Below are 13,204 nucleotides of genomic sequence, written 5' to 3' on the forward strand. Positions count from 1 at the left end.
TACAGCAAGTGTGACTTAATTGCCTATGTCTTCAACACAGTTATAAAGAACAGCAAGTGACCTGAAGGAGACAGCTGCCAACAATGATGTTTCTATGCAGAGGTCCTTGTACAAACCCTCCAAAAAGTAGCAGAGGGAGTGCAAAGTTATTTCTTCCCTGACATGCATATAGAGCTTGAATTTTTTTTAATTGATGCATTATTTTTTAAGATGTAAAAGCCTTGTTCAAGGCATACACACACACACACACAATATAGACAAGCGACAAAGTTTAAAGGTCATAGGATTAGAAAGCAAAACAGTTCCCAATTCCCTGCTGTAGCTGCTCAGCTATCAGAGCCTCCCGTGTTCATCTGCATAGCACCTGAGCCTCACTGAGGGTAGGCTACCCCAAGCTCTGTATATCCCGAGAACACATTAATCCAGGTATTCTGCACATAGTTCAGGGAGGGGAGATCTTGCCCATGGTTCCTAAGGAAGATATTAATAAAAGAAGGTAACTTAGCCAAATGCTTCTGGAGACACTCAGGTTCCCTAGGTGACATGGTATCTCCTGTGCATGTTAAAGGACCCTCTGCTAAGATCTAGTGCTTCACACAGTTCTCCTGCATTCCTCCCTTGGAACTCATGGGTCAACCAAGAGGAGCAGGTTCCAACCCCACCCATGTTGGCAGTGGTCCACTGCTTCCCTGCGCCACTTGTTCAAGAGTGGGGTCGCCAAGAAACAAAGCGCGGAGAGCAATAGAAACGTCATAATTTATTCTGTTGTATAAAAAGTCATCCCAGTAACAACGTGTCTTCTCAGAAGAAATATATTACTTCAGATCATAAATAAACAAACATACAACTGTTGATAACCGAAAGCTACAAACCAAGGCTGGCTTTGTCCTTCAGTGCTGAAAGCAAACCTGCTCTGGGTCTATTTACAAGATAGTACAGTACGCAAACACAAAATTGAGGTATTTGGTTCTATGAGTAGACAATGACATTTGTGAAGGCAGACCACCTACCTACACAAAAATAAATAAAGGTAAAACTCTCATATGGGAATGGTTAATACTGGTAGGTATGTCAAGCATGAAGTTTCTAGAAAAAAACGGGCAAGCAAAGAAACTGGCTCAAACAGAGTCCTTTCTCTTCTGCCCTGTTTTGTCAGAGGGACTTGATGTACCCACAATATATTGGTCCTGAATGTGCTGAGTTCAGCAAATGTCTTGCGGTCAAGTCATTGTTGTGACTGCTTAGGAACTCAGTGGAACTCAGGAGGAGAAGGGGGGGGGGTGTTAAATAAATAAGGACCAGCTCACGTGAGCCTCTCCCAGAGTTATTGCATTGCTCCTCCCATAGGAGTGGTGACCGGTGGCAAGTGAAACTCCACCTCCCCTTGCCCTTCAGCAGCTCGGAGAGGTGGTGATGGGGCTTTTAAGGTAGTTCAGGGCACTGTTCGTGGGGTGGACCGGGAGGGAGACAGGGAAGTTGAAGACAGTGGTAGTAGAGGTGCCCCGGTCAAGGACAGACATGGCAGGGCTCCCAGCTTCAGCAGAGCAGTGAGGAGCCAGCACTTGGGACTCAAACTGCAGCAGCTGGCCCATGAAGCTGAAGTTCGGGGAGATGATACTCCGCCTCTGCTTCACAAACTCAAAGGCCTCGTCCAGCTTTACCCGGTTAGTCCTCATGAGGTAAGCAAGGCAGATGGTGGCAGACCGGGAGATGCCGGCCTGGCAATGAACAAATACTCTCCCTCCAGCATCCTTGATGGAATCTGGAAAACAAGGTTATGGTTAAAAAAAACTCAGGACAACAGCTGAGCCCACATCCAGGATGGCTAAGAAACGACATGTGTGTCCTGTCCAGAGAGGGCCAGGGTCTGCCTCTTGCTGTCATGCAGACTCCATGTGTATACTGTGCAAAGGATAGCAGGGGGTTTAAACCTGGACTGGCTAGCTACACTTATAATCCTGGACCAAGACAGTCAGTTCAACTGAGTCTCAGTGAGGAGGAGGGCTTGGGTGAGGATCATTTACGCTGCCACCCAAGAGGCTGGGCTCAGCTGTACAGTGGGGATAGAAGCAGAGGTTCAAGGCATCTCTTCAACTTACCTATGAAGTCAATAGCCTCGTTGAACCAGGAGCTGATGTCTGCCTTGTGGTTGTCCTCCACAGGGATGCTCTTGTACTGGTAGTGACCCTCAAAGTGGTTAGGACAGTTGGCTGAGACGTTGATCAAGGCGGTGATGCCCAAGGCGTCAAGCATATCCTTCCGGGAAGCATGATAGGCACTGCCCAGGTACAGGAAGGACAGGATCTCCACTGGGCCCCCCTGAAATCCAAAACAGTCCATCATTCGTCAAGCTTGTTCAGCGTGAGCACCAGTACCCACGCCCACAAAAACTCCCCGCTGAAGAAGGGAGTTTCTGAAACTGGTGACCTCAGCACTGCTGTTGACATATTAAAATAATAGTAAACAATCGAGCCCATTGGCCTGGACAGAGCCAACGAGCTCTTCCGTGCCAGCAACTGGGAGACTCGGCTTCATCCAAATGCTTCAGGATGCAATAAAGATCCTCGTGTCCCCTCTAGTATAAATAAAGCTGCAGCCGCTTTCAGTGTCCTCCTCGCACAACCATTCCAGACCTCTGCCAGCTCTGCCACCTCCCTGCCCTGCATGGACCTGGACTCCTACTAACCTGGTCGTAGAGAGGGGTACTACAGGAGCTGCATCCGGATTCTGCACTGTCAGGCACACTAGTACTCAGGGGGAGGCTGAGCCCCATGGGGGTGGACTGTTTGCTACACAGCTCAGGGCAGGAAGCCGAAAACGCTTCATATCCTCCTGAGAATACAAAAGTACATATTTTCTCATTAGCACCACCGACACAATACCTGGAGACAAGCCACCCACCCACCGGGGGCTGCGAGTTTACAAGGAAGACTTAAGGAAGTCTTTGTTACGGGAGTGAAACAAAGCCAGTAACAAACCCCTGGAGACTGGACGCAGGCGCCCTCATACTCCAGGTGGGACGCCCCTTCCCTAGCTGATGGCAGAAGTCTTGCCAGAGCCAGAGCATACCTTGGAGGAAGAAGACTTGAGTGGAGCGCGCCTCTCGGCAGAGCGCTCCCGCGGCCAGGGCCAGGGTACCGTCGCGCTTGGCGCCGTCCAGGGAGGCGCTGCGCTCGTCCAGCAGCACCACGGCGTGGTAGGCTCCGGCCAGCAGGCGGCCGCGCAATTCAGCGTTGGGCACGATATGCTCCAGGCCCATGGCGCCCTTGGCGCGGCGCCGCACGAGGGTGCTGAAGCGCACGTTCACTGAGCCCGCGATGTGGCCGGCGTTGAAAGCGAAGAAGGATCGACAATCCAACAACAGGCACTGCGCCGCGCCCTCTCGCAGCAGCGCGCGCAGCCCCCCGGCGTCCAGGATGCCCACCTCCATCACCATGGCCAGCCCCAGCGACCCCAGCGTGCCCGGTCTGCGGCTCTCCAGAAAAAGTCGGTCGATCTAGTGCGGTGTCCTGTGGCCCTAAGTCCCCAAGTGCTCACTGCTTCTAATCCGGCTTCACCGCGCGTCCTGCCAGCCAGTCCTTCGCTGCGCGCTCGTCCGGAGGAGCGCAGTTTTATGTGGCCTCTCGGGGGCGGTCCCGGGCGCGGCACAGAAGCGGGGGGGGGGGGGGAGGGAAGGAACGGTTTGTTTGTTTGAATGGCGGACACGTGACCGGGTGGTGACGTCACCCGCCCTGCGGGGCTTGGCGCCGCCAAAGCCAAAAGCAAAGACGTCATCGGCCTAGGAGCTGCTCGGCTCTGAGCGCTGGCTCGTGGCCCGGCCTCCACCCTCCTGTCCTCCGGGCTCGCAAGCAAGACGGCGCGCTGCCAGCCCGGGTGGCCAGAACGCGCGGCCTGAGGACACTTGCCCTGCTCCCCTCCGCCGGTCTCCGCCTAACGAGCGGGGCCACTCCTGGAATCACGTTCTCCGCTGGCCCCGCTCTGGCTGCTGGGGGTGGTGGGCGGGGCGAGCTGAGCGGGAAGGGGGAGTGGGAAGTGACTAACTCGGTCTATAGCCCTCTGGCTATACCGAGGACAAATGGCGAGAGTCGAGACGTCCTTCTTGAATGTCACTTTATGGGAGTGCTTCCAGTTAGTCCCCACCCCGAAGTGTTATCTTTACCGCGGTGGTCCCTAGAGGACCTACTTGGAGCAAAGGGTGGAGGGTTGCAAGATCTGTGGAGCCCAGGTTTAACATTTGGGGGGACTTGGTAGAGCTCCACAGCGCCGCCCAGAGACGGCTAAGTACATTGTCGTCGCGTAGCACCGAGAGGATGCTTCGGGCCACCGCTCCTCTGTCCCCAACACAACTTTCTTTTGTTTTGTTTTGTTTCTGAGAGGATCTTGCTGTGTAGCCCTGGCTAGTCTTGAACTCACAGAGATCCTCCTGTCCCTGCCTTACTAGTGCTGGGATTAAAGGCATCTACCTGCGAGCCTTTCATCTCCACTGAACAGAAGCTGAGCACGCCAATGACTCAGCGCCAAGAGCCTTGAATCTGCCACTCTGTGGGACAAACTGTACTCATCACACCTGGGGAGACCGAAATGGTGTGTGTGTCCTTCCCCAAAACTCCATGACTACGGGATAGGCAGTAAGCCCGCCGCAGCACCACTGAGTTGGATACACAAACATAAACATTGCACCACTCTGAAGGGGTGCCGAGTCAGGAACATTCTGCGGTTTCTTCCTCTTTGCAAGGGGAGGTGTCTTACTGGCCACCATGTGTCTTTGCCCAGCAACATCCACTATGCCCTCTCTTGGCTCTTGCGGTCTGCCTAGATTCTTCTGTAAATTCGGAATACGTTATTTTTAAAGGGCGTTTTTACATTCCTTTGAGCATTGATCCGAAAAGAAAAGAAAAGAAATCTTCAGATAACACCACGGTCCCTACATCTCAGAAGAGCAACAGAAAGAAAAAATATTATTTGTTTATTCTACTTATTCATCTGAGGACCTCAACATATTTTTTGCATTGAATCATAAAATGTTACAGCTGCTGCCTTTTCAAACTGCATACCAACTTCAATTTTTCCTTTTTTTTTTTTTTTTTTTGTTTTTATTTTTGCAAGGCCATTCATTATACCCTTCTCTACCCAACCTTTTCAAAAAGACCTTTTTATATGCATACAGTGGCATGGTTGGGCACTGAAGTCAAAGGTCTGCTGGTCTCTGTGGAGTTCTGCCCTCTTCCCTTCCTAGAAGGAGCCTAAAGAGCAGGAACTGCTGCCAGTTGACTGTTGGGGAGCCAGCCATCTTCTTCCCGGATGAGCCTGCAAGGTAGTTTCAGTACAGCTGGTACCACGTGTGACTTGGTGGCATTCCCTTGTGAAGCAGAAGGGACAAAACACCAGACCTTTCCCCTCCCTTGAGTCACCCACTCTCAGTTTTTCCCTTCCCAGCACAATGATGCTTAGATCACATGGGCCATGTGCTGTGAACCTTAGGGAATCGTGCCAGGCAGGACTTGTGAGACACCTATAGGCATTGATTGCTTGGAGCCCCAGTTGAGAGAAAGCTCTCTACAGGTGCCATAGAGACTTACACTAAGGCCACTTGTTCAGAGAGCATTAGAATGCCCTGGTGTCGGGCAGAACCAGAGAAACTGCTGCTGCATTGGAGGCTGAGAGGCTGAGGGCCGGGGACAGTGTGAGTCAGTAGATTTCAACTCTAGGAGGGGCCTCGCTGATCTGAGAGTCTCCCCATTCCAGGTGTGCTTAGAAGCAACTCTAGAGGCTGCATGGGGTGATAAGAATCAGCCAAAAGACTTAGCCTGCCTCTCCCCTTTAACTGGGTAGCCTCTCCTCGTTCACTTTACCACGCCACACCTCCCTGTGACCGGGAGAGAAGTATCAGCTTCTATACGGGCCCTATGAGGACAGTTAGTGTACAGGCTTGGCACCAGCCTCTGAACTTGTCAGTTCCTCTCGTTTGGATTTGTCTTGGTGTTGGGGTGGGGATAGCGGAGGAGCTCCCAAATAATGACTCTGTAACCTTGGGTAAAGGACTTATTTCTGAGCCTCGGCTTCTATATTTATAAACGGAGAACAATGCCCATCTAGAATTAAATAAAATGGCAGGAGAAAGTCCTGTGGGATCCCTGCAGAAGAGCTGCTGCCAGGGGAGGAGCGATATCCCTTGATCATCTTCCCTCGTTCAGAGACCTTTCCCTGTCTCTCCAGGGTCAGTCAGCTTAATGCCATTGAGATAAACAGATAAACAGATTAGTAAGGGAAATGGAGGCTGGGTGGTGATGGCTCAGGCTTTTAATACCAACACTTGGGAGGCAGAGGCAGGCAGATCTCTGAGTTCAAGCCCAGCCTGGTCTACAGAGCAAGTTCCAGGACAGCCAGGGCTGCACAGAGAAACCCTGTCTCAAACAACCAAATAAAAAGGGGTGAGGGATGGAGGTGCCAGCCCAAGGCTACTGAGCAGCATCACAGTGGGCCTATGGTGAGGAAGATTGTGGTAGGGAGTTCAAAGGAGAGCAAAGAGGAAGACAAAGGGGGCCACAAGGACCTGTTCCCTTCAGTGGGCCCCCTCCTACAGTTTCTACCTCTGCCTTGTAGTCCTTTAAACTCTGAGCCCACTCTCATATCCATTAATGAGATAAATGTCACTTTCCCAAAGTTTCTGTCTGTACATTGCTATAGGGGACCAGGACTTCCATACATGAGCCTTTGGGGTACATTCTAAATCCAAGCTACAAGATGCTTCTTGTTCAGTAACCTGTGACTCCCATGACCCCCCCCCCCAATCCAACAGCACACCAGTGTGGGTCTTCTTAGCCTTCTGGTTGACTTCCACTTCTTTCATTTTGCTCTTGGATTCTAAGAAATCCCAGTGAGCCTGTGTTCCTTGAATGTTCTAGGTTTCTCCCACCCCCACGTCTTTGCCCACACTGCCCTGCCTGTCCCTGTCTTCTGAGTTTCGGAAAACTCTTCTCCCCTGCAGGTCCAGCAAAGGAGCTATCTAAGCAAATGAAGAGTCGGGCTGGCTTGCCCTTTCCTTCCCAAGCTCTGGAAGACTGCCGGTGAGGAAGCCACTTAACCCTGACTTAGGCCACTGGTCTGCATATTTGCTGGATGCAGGGCAGGGCCTATGTTTTTCTCCTCTGTAGTAATAATGCCCAGCACATAGTAGGCCCACAGTCTGTGAGATAGCAAATTGTCTATAAGAATGCTGGTGAATTTCTTCAGTGCCAGGTGCTTTACAAGTGCCACATCCTGACCTCAACAGTCCTGGAAGGGGCTGGTCACTAAGCTCAGAGAAGGGACATGCCCAGGGTCAGACAGCTGGGAGGTGTCAATGCAGACTTGGCAGAAGGCCATATCTACTCATCTCCTGAGGCCTCAGTTTCTGTAAGCTGGCTCCCAGATGGCCTGGAGCTTTCCTCAGAGAGCAGAGATGCCTGCAGCAAGCAGCCCTGGATAGAGTTTGAACCCCCCTAGTTCTTCTGACCCAGGCCCTCCTGTCCCTGATACCTTTAAGGCCCACCCTGATGGATTGGCAAAGAAAATGTCACCGGCCCCATACAGGCATGAGAACAGATCCTGCCTAGATTGTGCAACTGTTGCACACTGTTCTCTGATCAGGCCTGGGAGGGGTGAGCAGCTGTGTCCTGTCATTCAGGCCCCTCCTTTGAGAGAAGTGAGGCTCAGAGAGGTTAAGCAACTTGTCCAAAGTCACACTGTGTTCAGAACATCCTAAGGAGTCAGTGTGGTGCCAGTGCGTGTTCAAGCTAACAGTGCTTATCTCTAGGGGTCAGTGCTCCTTGCATCCTCTTCCTTAGAAATATAGACAAAATGGTAGTTTTTACTCCAGTGTGTAACATTTAAAAGCAAGGGGGAAAAAGACAAAAGCCTGGGAAGGCAGTCCTACTTCGGACAGTGGCATCATTGTTACCACCAAGTTCAAGTTGTTGAGCCTGGGCCAGGAGCCCAGCTCACGGGCTTTGTGTTGGTTGGAAAAATTGCATTACTTCCTTCATAGTTTGTACATCTAATAAGAACAGCATCTGTTCTGTAGGGTGATACAACAGCAGAGAGACAGAGAATGACACAGTCCAACCCAGGAATCAGACCTAGCCCCACCTCTCTACAGAGCCTCAGTGGCATGAAGCCCAAAATATTTACTCCATTAAAGGGAAAAGTCGGCCCAGCCCCTGACACAGGCTGGAGTTGACTTGCACTGTCGCTCCTCTGCGGCTGTTTATAAACTCTTCCCCTGCCGCATCAGAGGATGCTGCTTGCTTTGGTCCTCTGTTTCAGTGTGTAAAAGGCGCGTTTGTCATGTCTTAACGGTTCTTAAAGCGTGAATTAGGCAGTTGAGTTAACAACGGTCAGGAACTTCCTTTCTGATCTGTGCATGACTTAGCAAAGTGGGTATTAGGGTCCAAGGGATTTAGGTCCAATAAAGTAACAAAGCTTATCATAGAAAAGAATTAAAATATACTATCAGGCAGCCACTATGATCAGAGCCGGAAATGGTGTCAAACAAACAGGGGAACCTCAGGAGCTCATTGCTCGTGGCAACTGAGGAGTCTTGTAGTGGGGCCTCACCGTGGAGTGGTCAGAGGAGATGGTGCAAGGTAGGGCCTATGTTTTTCTCCTCTGTAGTAATAATGCCCAGCACATAGTAGGCCCACGGTCTGTGAGATAGCAAAGTGTCTTTAAGAATGCGTGTGAATTTCTTCTGTGCCAGGTGCTTGGAGAACTCTAAACAAGTGTAGGTTAGAAGCACACTTGGCAGGTGCCTCCACTGCCTGCCACTTTCTCCCTGGGAGCCAGCTCCTCTGTACCCAGTAACCTGGCAGCAGTCATAACCCACCAGACCACTGCACAGAGCTGTGTTTGTCTCTGGAACAATACCTCCTAAAGCTTTGCCCCTCTTTCCTGCATGTGAGTTTGGCCATAGGTCGTTACTCCTCTTGGTCCCCAGTACAACGCTCAAAGCACAGTTTGTTGGGCAAACACGTAGACCAGTCCAGGAACCAGCAGAGGGGCAAAGGTAGTGTGACTCTGCCATTTCCACAGGCCCCTTCATGACCTGAGGACATAGCCCATCAGCCATGGCTGGCAAAGTCACTCCCTGCTGTGTGCTGGCTGAGGGAACTGGCGCTGCAGGAGAGGGGATGGCTTTCTCCTGGTTTCCTTTCTTTTAACTGAATTCCAGTTGAGATATAATTTCCTCTTCACAATTAGGAAACAGTAATTAACATCAGCAGGAGCAAATGAGGTCATGCTTTGTCTGTTCCAAAGTCATCCAAGGAGTGCACAGGATCGAAGTGAATTGGGGATAGTGCAACCCAGGGTTCCTGTTTTCCCTTTGTGGGGAGGCACTAATTCTCTGTGTCTCCTGGAGGGTTGCTTGCAGGCTGGCCCTCTGCCAGGAGCTTCACACTTACACCCTAGTGTGATGGTGATACAAACCCACAAGGAAGAGACCCTCACTGCCACCGCGTGAAGGCCTAGAGAGATCAGTGACCTTTCCTAAAGATGCACTCCAATTCCCCCCATCTGCCTTCTAAGACCGTTGTCCTTATCTTCTGGGACACACAGTAGGTGTGGCACATGGGTGGGGTGTTTCGGCATTCATTTGTCAAGGATGATAACTCTGCAGGGGCCACTTCTAGATGCTTCTGGGTTCCAAAAGAAAGGGGAAAGCGAATATACTAGCATCTTGGGCCTTCGGCAGGGCCTCACTGACTCACTGACCGCACTGGACAGATGACTCATTCACTAGCCTTGACATCAATGGGTTTGGCCACCCATGGAGAGTGAAGTCACACCTCTAATGCCCTGATGCACTCTTCTCAGCGGATTCCAGGACAGACAAGGAACAGGCTTGGGTGGGCCTGCCTGGGGTGAGGGACAGGGAAGCCCACACATGCCTCTCTCTGTTGATCCTGACTGGGCTGCTCACGTCGGCCTAAGGCTTCCCTCCAAGGGCTTATTTAGTGGGCTATGGCCACAGGAGAAACTACAAATCAAATGCTTTCAAGAACAGAACTTGGTCAGCAATCAGCTCTGGAGGCCAGAAGTATGGTACTAAAGTGACCACAGTGTCCTCACAGGAGAGTACCATCTCCAACTCTCAGCAAGCTGTTGCTGATGTTTGCTAACCCCCCACTGTGTTCCTGCAGATGACAACCGCCATCTCTGCATTCATATTTACATGAGGTTTTCTCTGTGCCAAATTTCTCCTCTTCACAAGGGCACCATCCATATTGGATCGGGACCACTCTGCCCACCTCACTTTGACTTGCTTACTGCGTAACTGACCCTGTTTCCAAAGGTCATGCTGTGCAATATTGGGGAGAGGGGGACATCAGTGTGTCACATTGTCTTTGTGCTTTCAAAGAGACTCCTAAATGTTGTAAAGATATGCTGTCTGGATAGAAGGGGCACCCCCTTCACTCTTGGACATGATAACTCAATACCCTGAACATGTCACTTGACCTATGGGATAGTCATTTAACATGAACCATGTGAAAAGACCAAGGGTGAGTTCCTGTGTTTGACTTTGTGTCATTAACTCCCTAGAATTAAGTACATTGATATGATGTAATCAAACATAGCCAGAAAAAACAGATGAGAAATTATACCCTACATGACACTAATACATTCCACCAAGCTGTTTTAAGAGGCTGAGCTTGGAACCATGGAGGCAACAGAGCCCAGAAAGGCAACATCTCAGTTCACAGGGTCCATGACAGACAGGGTCTGGATGCTCTGTGACTTGAGGATGTACCTGAGTGGGGTTCTAGCCTAGCATTTCAAACACTCAAGGACTTCAAGCACTCAGAGTGGAGCAGCAATGGAACAAACAGGAACCCTGCCTCACACTGAACATCTGGCTCCAAACTTGAAACCGTACGAGTTTTACAACAAAATGTGAGAAGATTCCTCCATAATCCCACAGGTAGGCTACTTTGAGTCAATTTTAGAGTTCAAAATTTAGAAACAATCAAAGAAAAGTTTTATAAAAGTTAAAGTCATTTTTCTTGTTTTTGTTTTTTGTTTTGTTTTGTTTTGTTTTGTTTTTTAAGTAAGATTTTCATGATGTGAAGCTCTGTAGGCCAAAGGGCAAAAGGAGGGAATATTTCTAACTTGGAGATAAATGCTGATCTCACTGATAAGTTCTCCCCCAACTCCTGCCTCTGCTTTGTTTTGAGACAGGGTCTCTCCATAGCCCTGGTTGTCCTTTTTCATCTTGTCTGTCTATTTGTTTTTTTGTTTTTCAAGACAGGGTTTCTCTGTGTAACCTTGGCTGTCCTGGAACTCACTCTGTAGACCAGGCTGGATACTCATAGGTATCCCCTTGCCTCTGCCTCCCAAGTGCTGGGCTTAAAGATGCACACCACCATGCCTGCAAGAGAATTTTTCATGGCCCTCTCTAAAACAGAAAGTAAGGGAAGCTTATTCCTATGAAGAACATGAACTTCCTTGGAGGCAGCAGCAGGGATCATAAATAAAACTTAAACTTTATGGGCCTAGGGTCACATTTGACACTCTGTAAGTTGAAAGGTATGAATAAAAAAGAGCTCACAACTGAAGTAACCTGTAAGATGTTTTTAAAAGTTAAAATTCAGACAGTCCCCAGTTAGAAAGGAAAGAGCGGGGTCCTACCCCTTCCCTGGGCTCAAACCCCTGCTTGGCTAGCACCCCGAAAGGATGGTGCTGTTTGAGCCTGTATCTAATCTCTAACCTGGATCCCACAGTGGCAGCTCCCCCTCCCGGGACTCACTGAATGGTGTGGAGAGTGACTTCATGCAAGTCACAGAGGGCTGTGCCTCTGGGGCTCACCAAGGCCACAGCTCCACCTCATCTGCTCTCCTGCATCTCTCACTTGCTCTGTCAGAGCCTCCCACCTGGGTGAGACACCGGGGAAAATGAAATGAGCCAACCCTATCCCAGGGATGCCATTATCCTGGGCAGAGAGGAGCACGCCAGAAATGGTCTCCAAGCTCAGGGAACTGAGCACAGGAATAGGTGTCCAACTCAGGTGAGGAAGACAGCAGAGAGGAGGGGAGGAAAGGGTACCTCTGAAAGGTACTACGTCCCTGCACTCAACCCACCCTAGACTCTGGGCTCTCCTGGTCCCATTCTTATCCTTTCCTAGTTCCAGGGCAAGATGCAGGGTAGAGAGGAAGTGTAGCGGGACTCTGCTTCTCAGTCCTGTCGAGAGCCAACTTTGTTCATTGTCTACCAATAAATAGTAAGAGATAACTAGATAATTAGATAACTAGATGAAACTGTATAAATACACATACCAAAGTGTATGTATGGAGAGAGAGAGAGAGAGAGAGAGAGAGAGAGAGAGAGAGAGAGAGAGAGAGAGAGAATACATATTATGCATCGTCTCAGGGAATCTATAGGGATTCGGTTCTAGGACCTCCCACAGACACCAGAATCTCCAGATGCTTAAGTGCTGGCTGTTAAATAAGATCTATGTGGAGAGTACACACACATTCTCTTGAAGTCTGAACCAACCCTAGGTTATGACTCTACCCAGTACAGTACAGATGCTGCTTGCTGGTTATATACCGGCACTCAGGGAACAATAGTAAGAAACAGCACGGCGTATGTTCAGTACCAATGCATTTTTTCTTTCTAAATATTTTCAATTCCTGGTTAAGTCCATGCAGCAGAAACCCTGGATATGGAGGGCTGATTCTGTGTGTTTGTGTGCACATGCATGCTCATGTGTGCACAAGGGAGATTCATAAAGTGGGAAAGAGGGCTAAAAAGGACTGGAGGCAGGGTGTTTGAGGACGATGTTCCAAGAAAGCCTCTGAGAGAACCTGACATTTGAGTAGCCATCTAAAGAGAAGCCAAAGTGAGCTATGAGTTATCTAGAGGGAGATCTTATCGAGCGAACACCTCAAAACAGAAACTAGCCTAAACTAGCCTTTTTTCTAAAGAAAAAAACAGTTTAAAGTAGAAAGAAAAGCTGGGCATGGTGGCGCACGCCTTTAATCCCAGCACCTGGGAGGCAGAGGCAGGTGGATTTCTGAGTTTGAGGCCAGCCTGGTCTACAAAGTGAGTTCTAAGATAGTCAGGGCTATACAGAGAAACCCTGTCTCGAAAAACCAAAGAAGAAGAAGAAGAAGAAGAAGAAGAAGAAGAAGAAGAAGAAGAAGAAGAAGAAGAAGAAGAAGAAGAAGAA

At 49.8% G+C, this 13,204-nt stretch overlaps 1 protein-coding gene across 1 annotated transcript; it reads right to left on the reverse strand.

Moving 5' to 3' along the window:
* Nucleotides 1-739: 739 nt before the first annotated feature.
* Nucleotides 740-3,596, reverse strand: Dusp1 (dual specificity phosphatase 1). The gene is made up of 4 exons (XM_021221102.2): nt 3,070-3,596; nt 2,687-2,832; nt 2,100-2,319; nt 740-1,762 (listed from the first exon to the last, which is right to left on the reverse strand). Exons 1-4 carry the CDS (start codon nt 3,434-3,436, stop codon nt 1,392-1,394), a joined length of 1,104 nt encoding a protein of 367 aa, XP_021076761.1. The 5' UTR covers nt 3,437-3,596; the 3' UTR covers nt 740-1,391.
* Nucleotides 3,597-13,204: the final 9,608 nt, after the last annotated feature.

This window comes from Mus pahari, chromosome 21 (genome assembly GCF_900095145.1).
Source record: "Mus pahari chromosome 21, PAHARI_EIJ_v1.1, whole genome shotgun sequence".
Taxonomy (NCBI): Eukaryota; Metazoa; Chordata; class Mammalia; order Rodentia; family Muridae; genus Mus; species Mus pahari.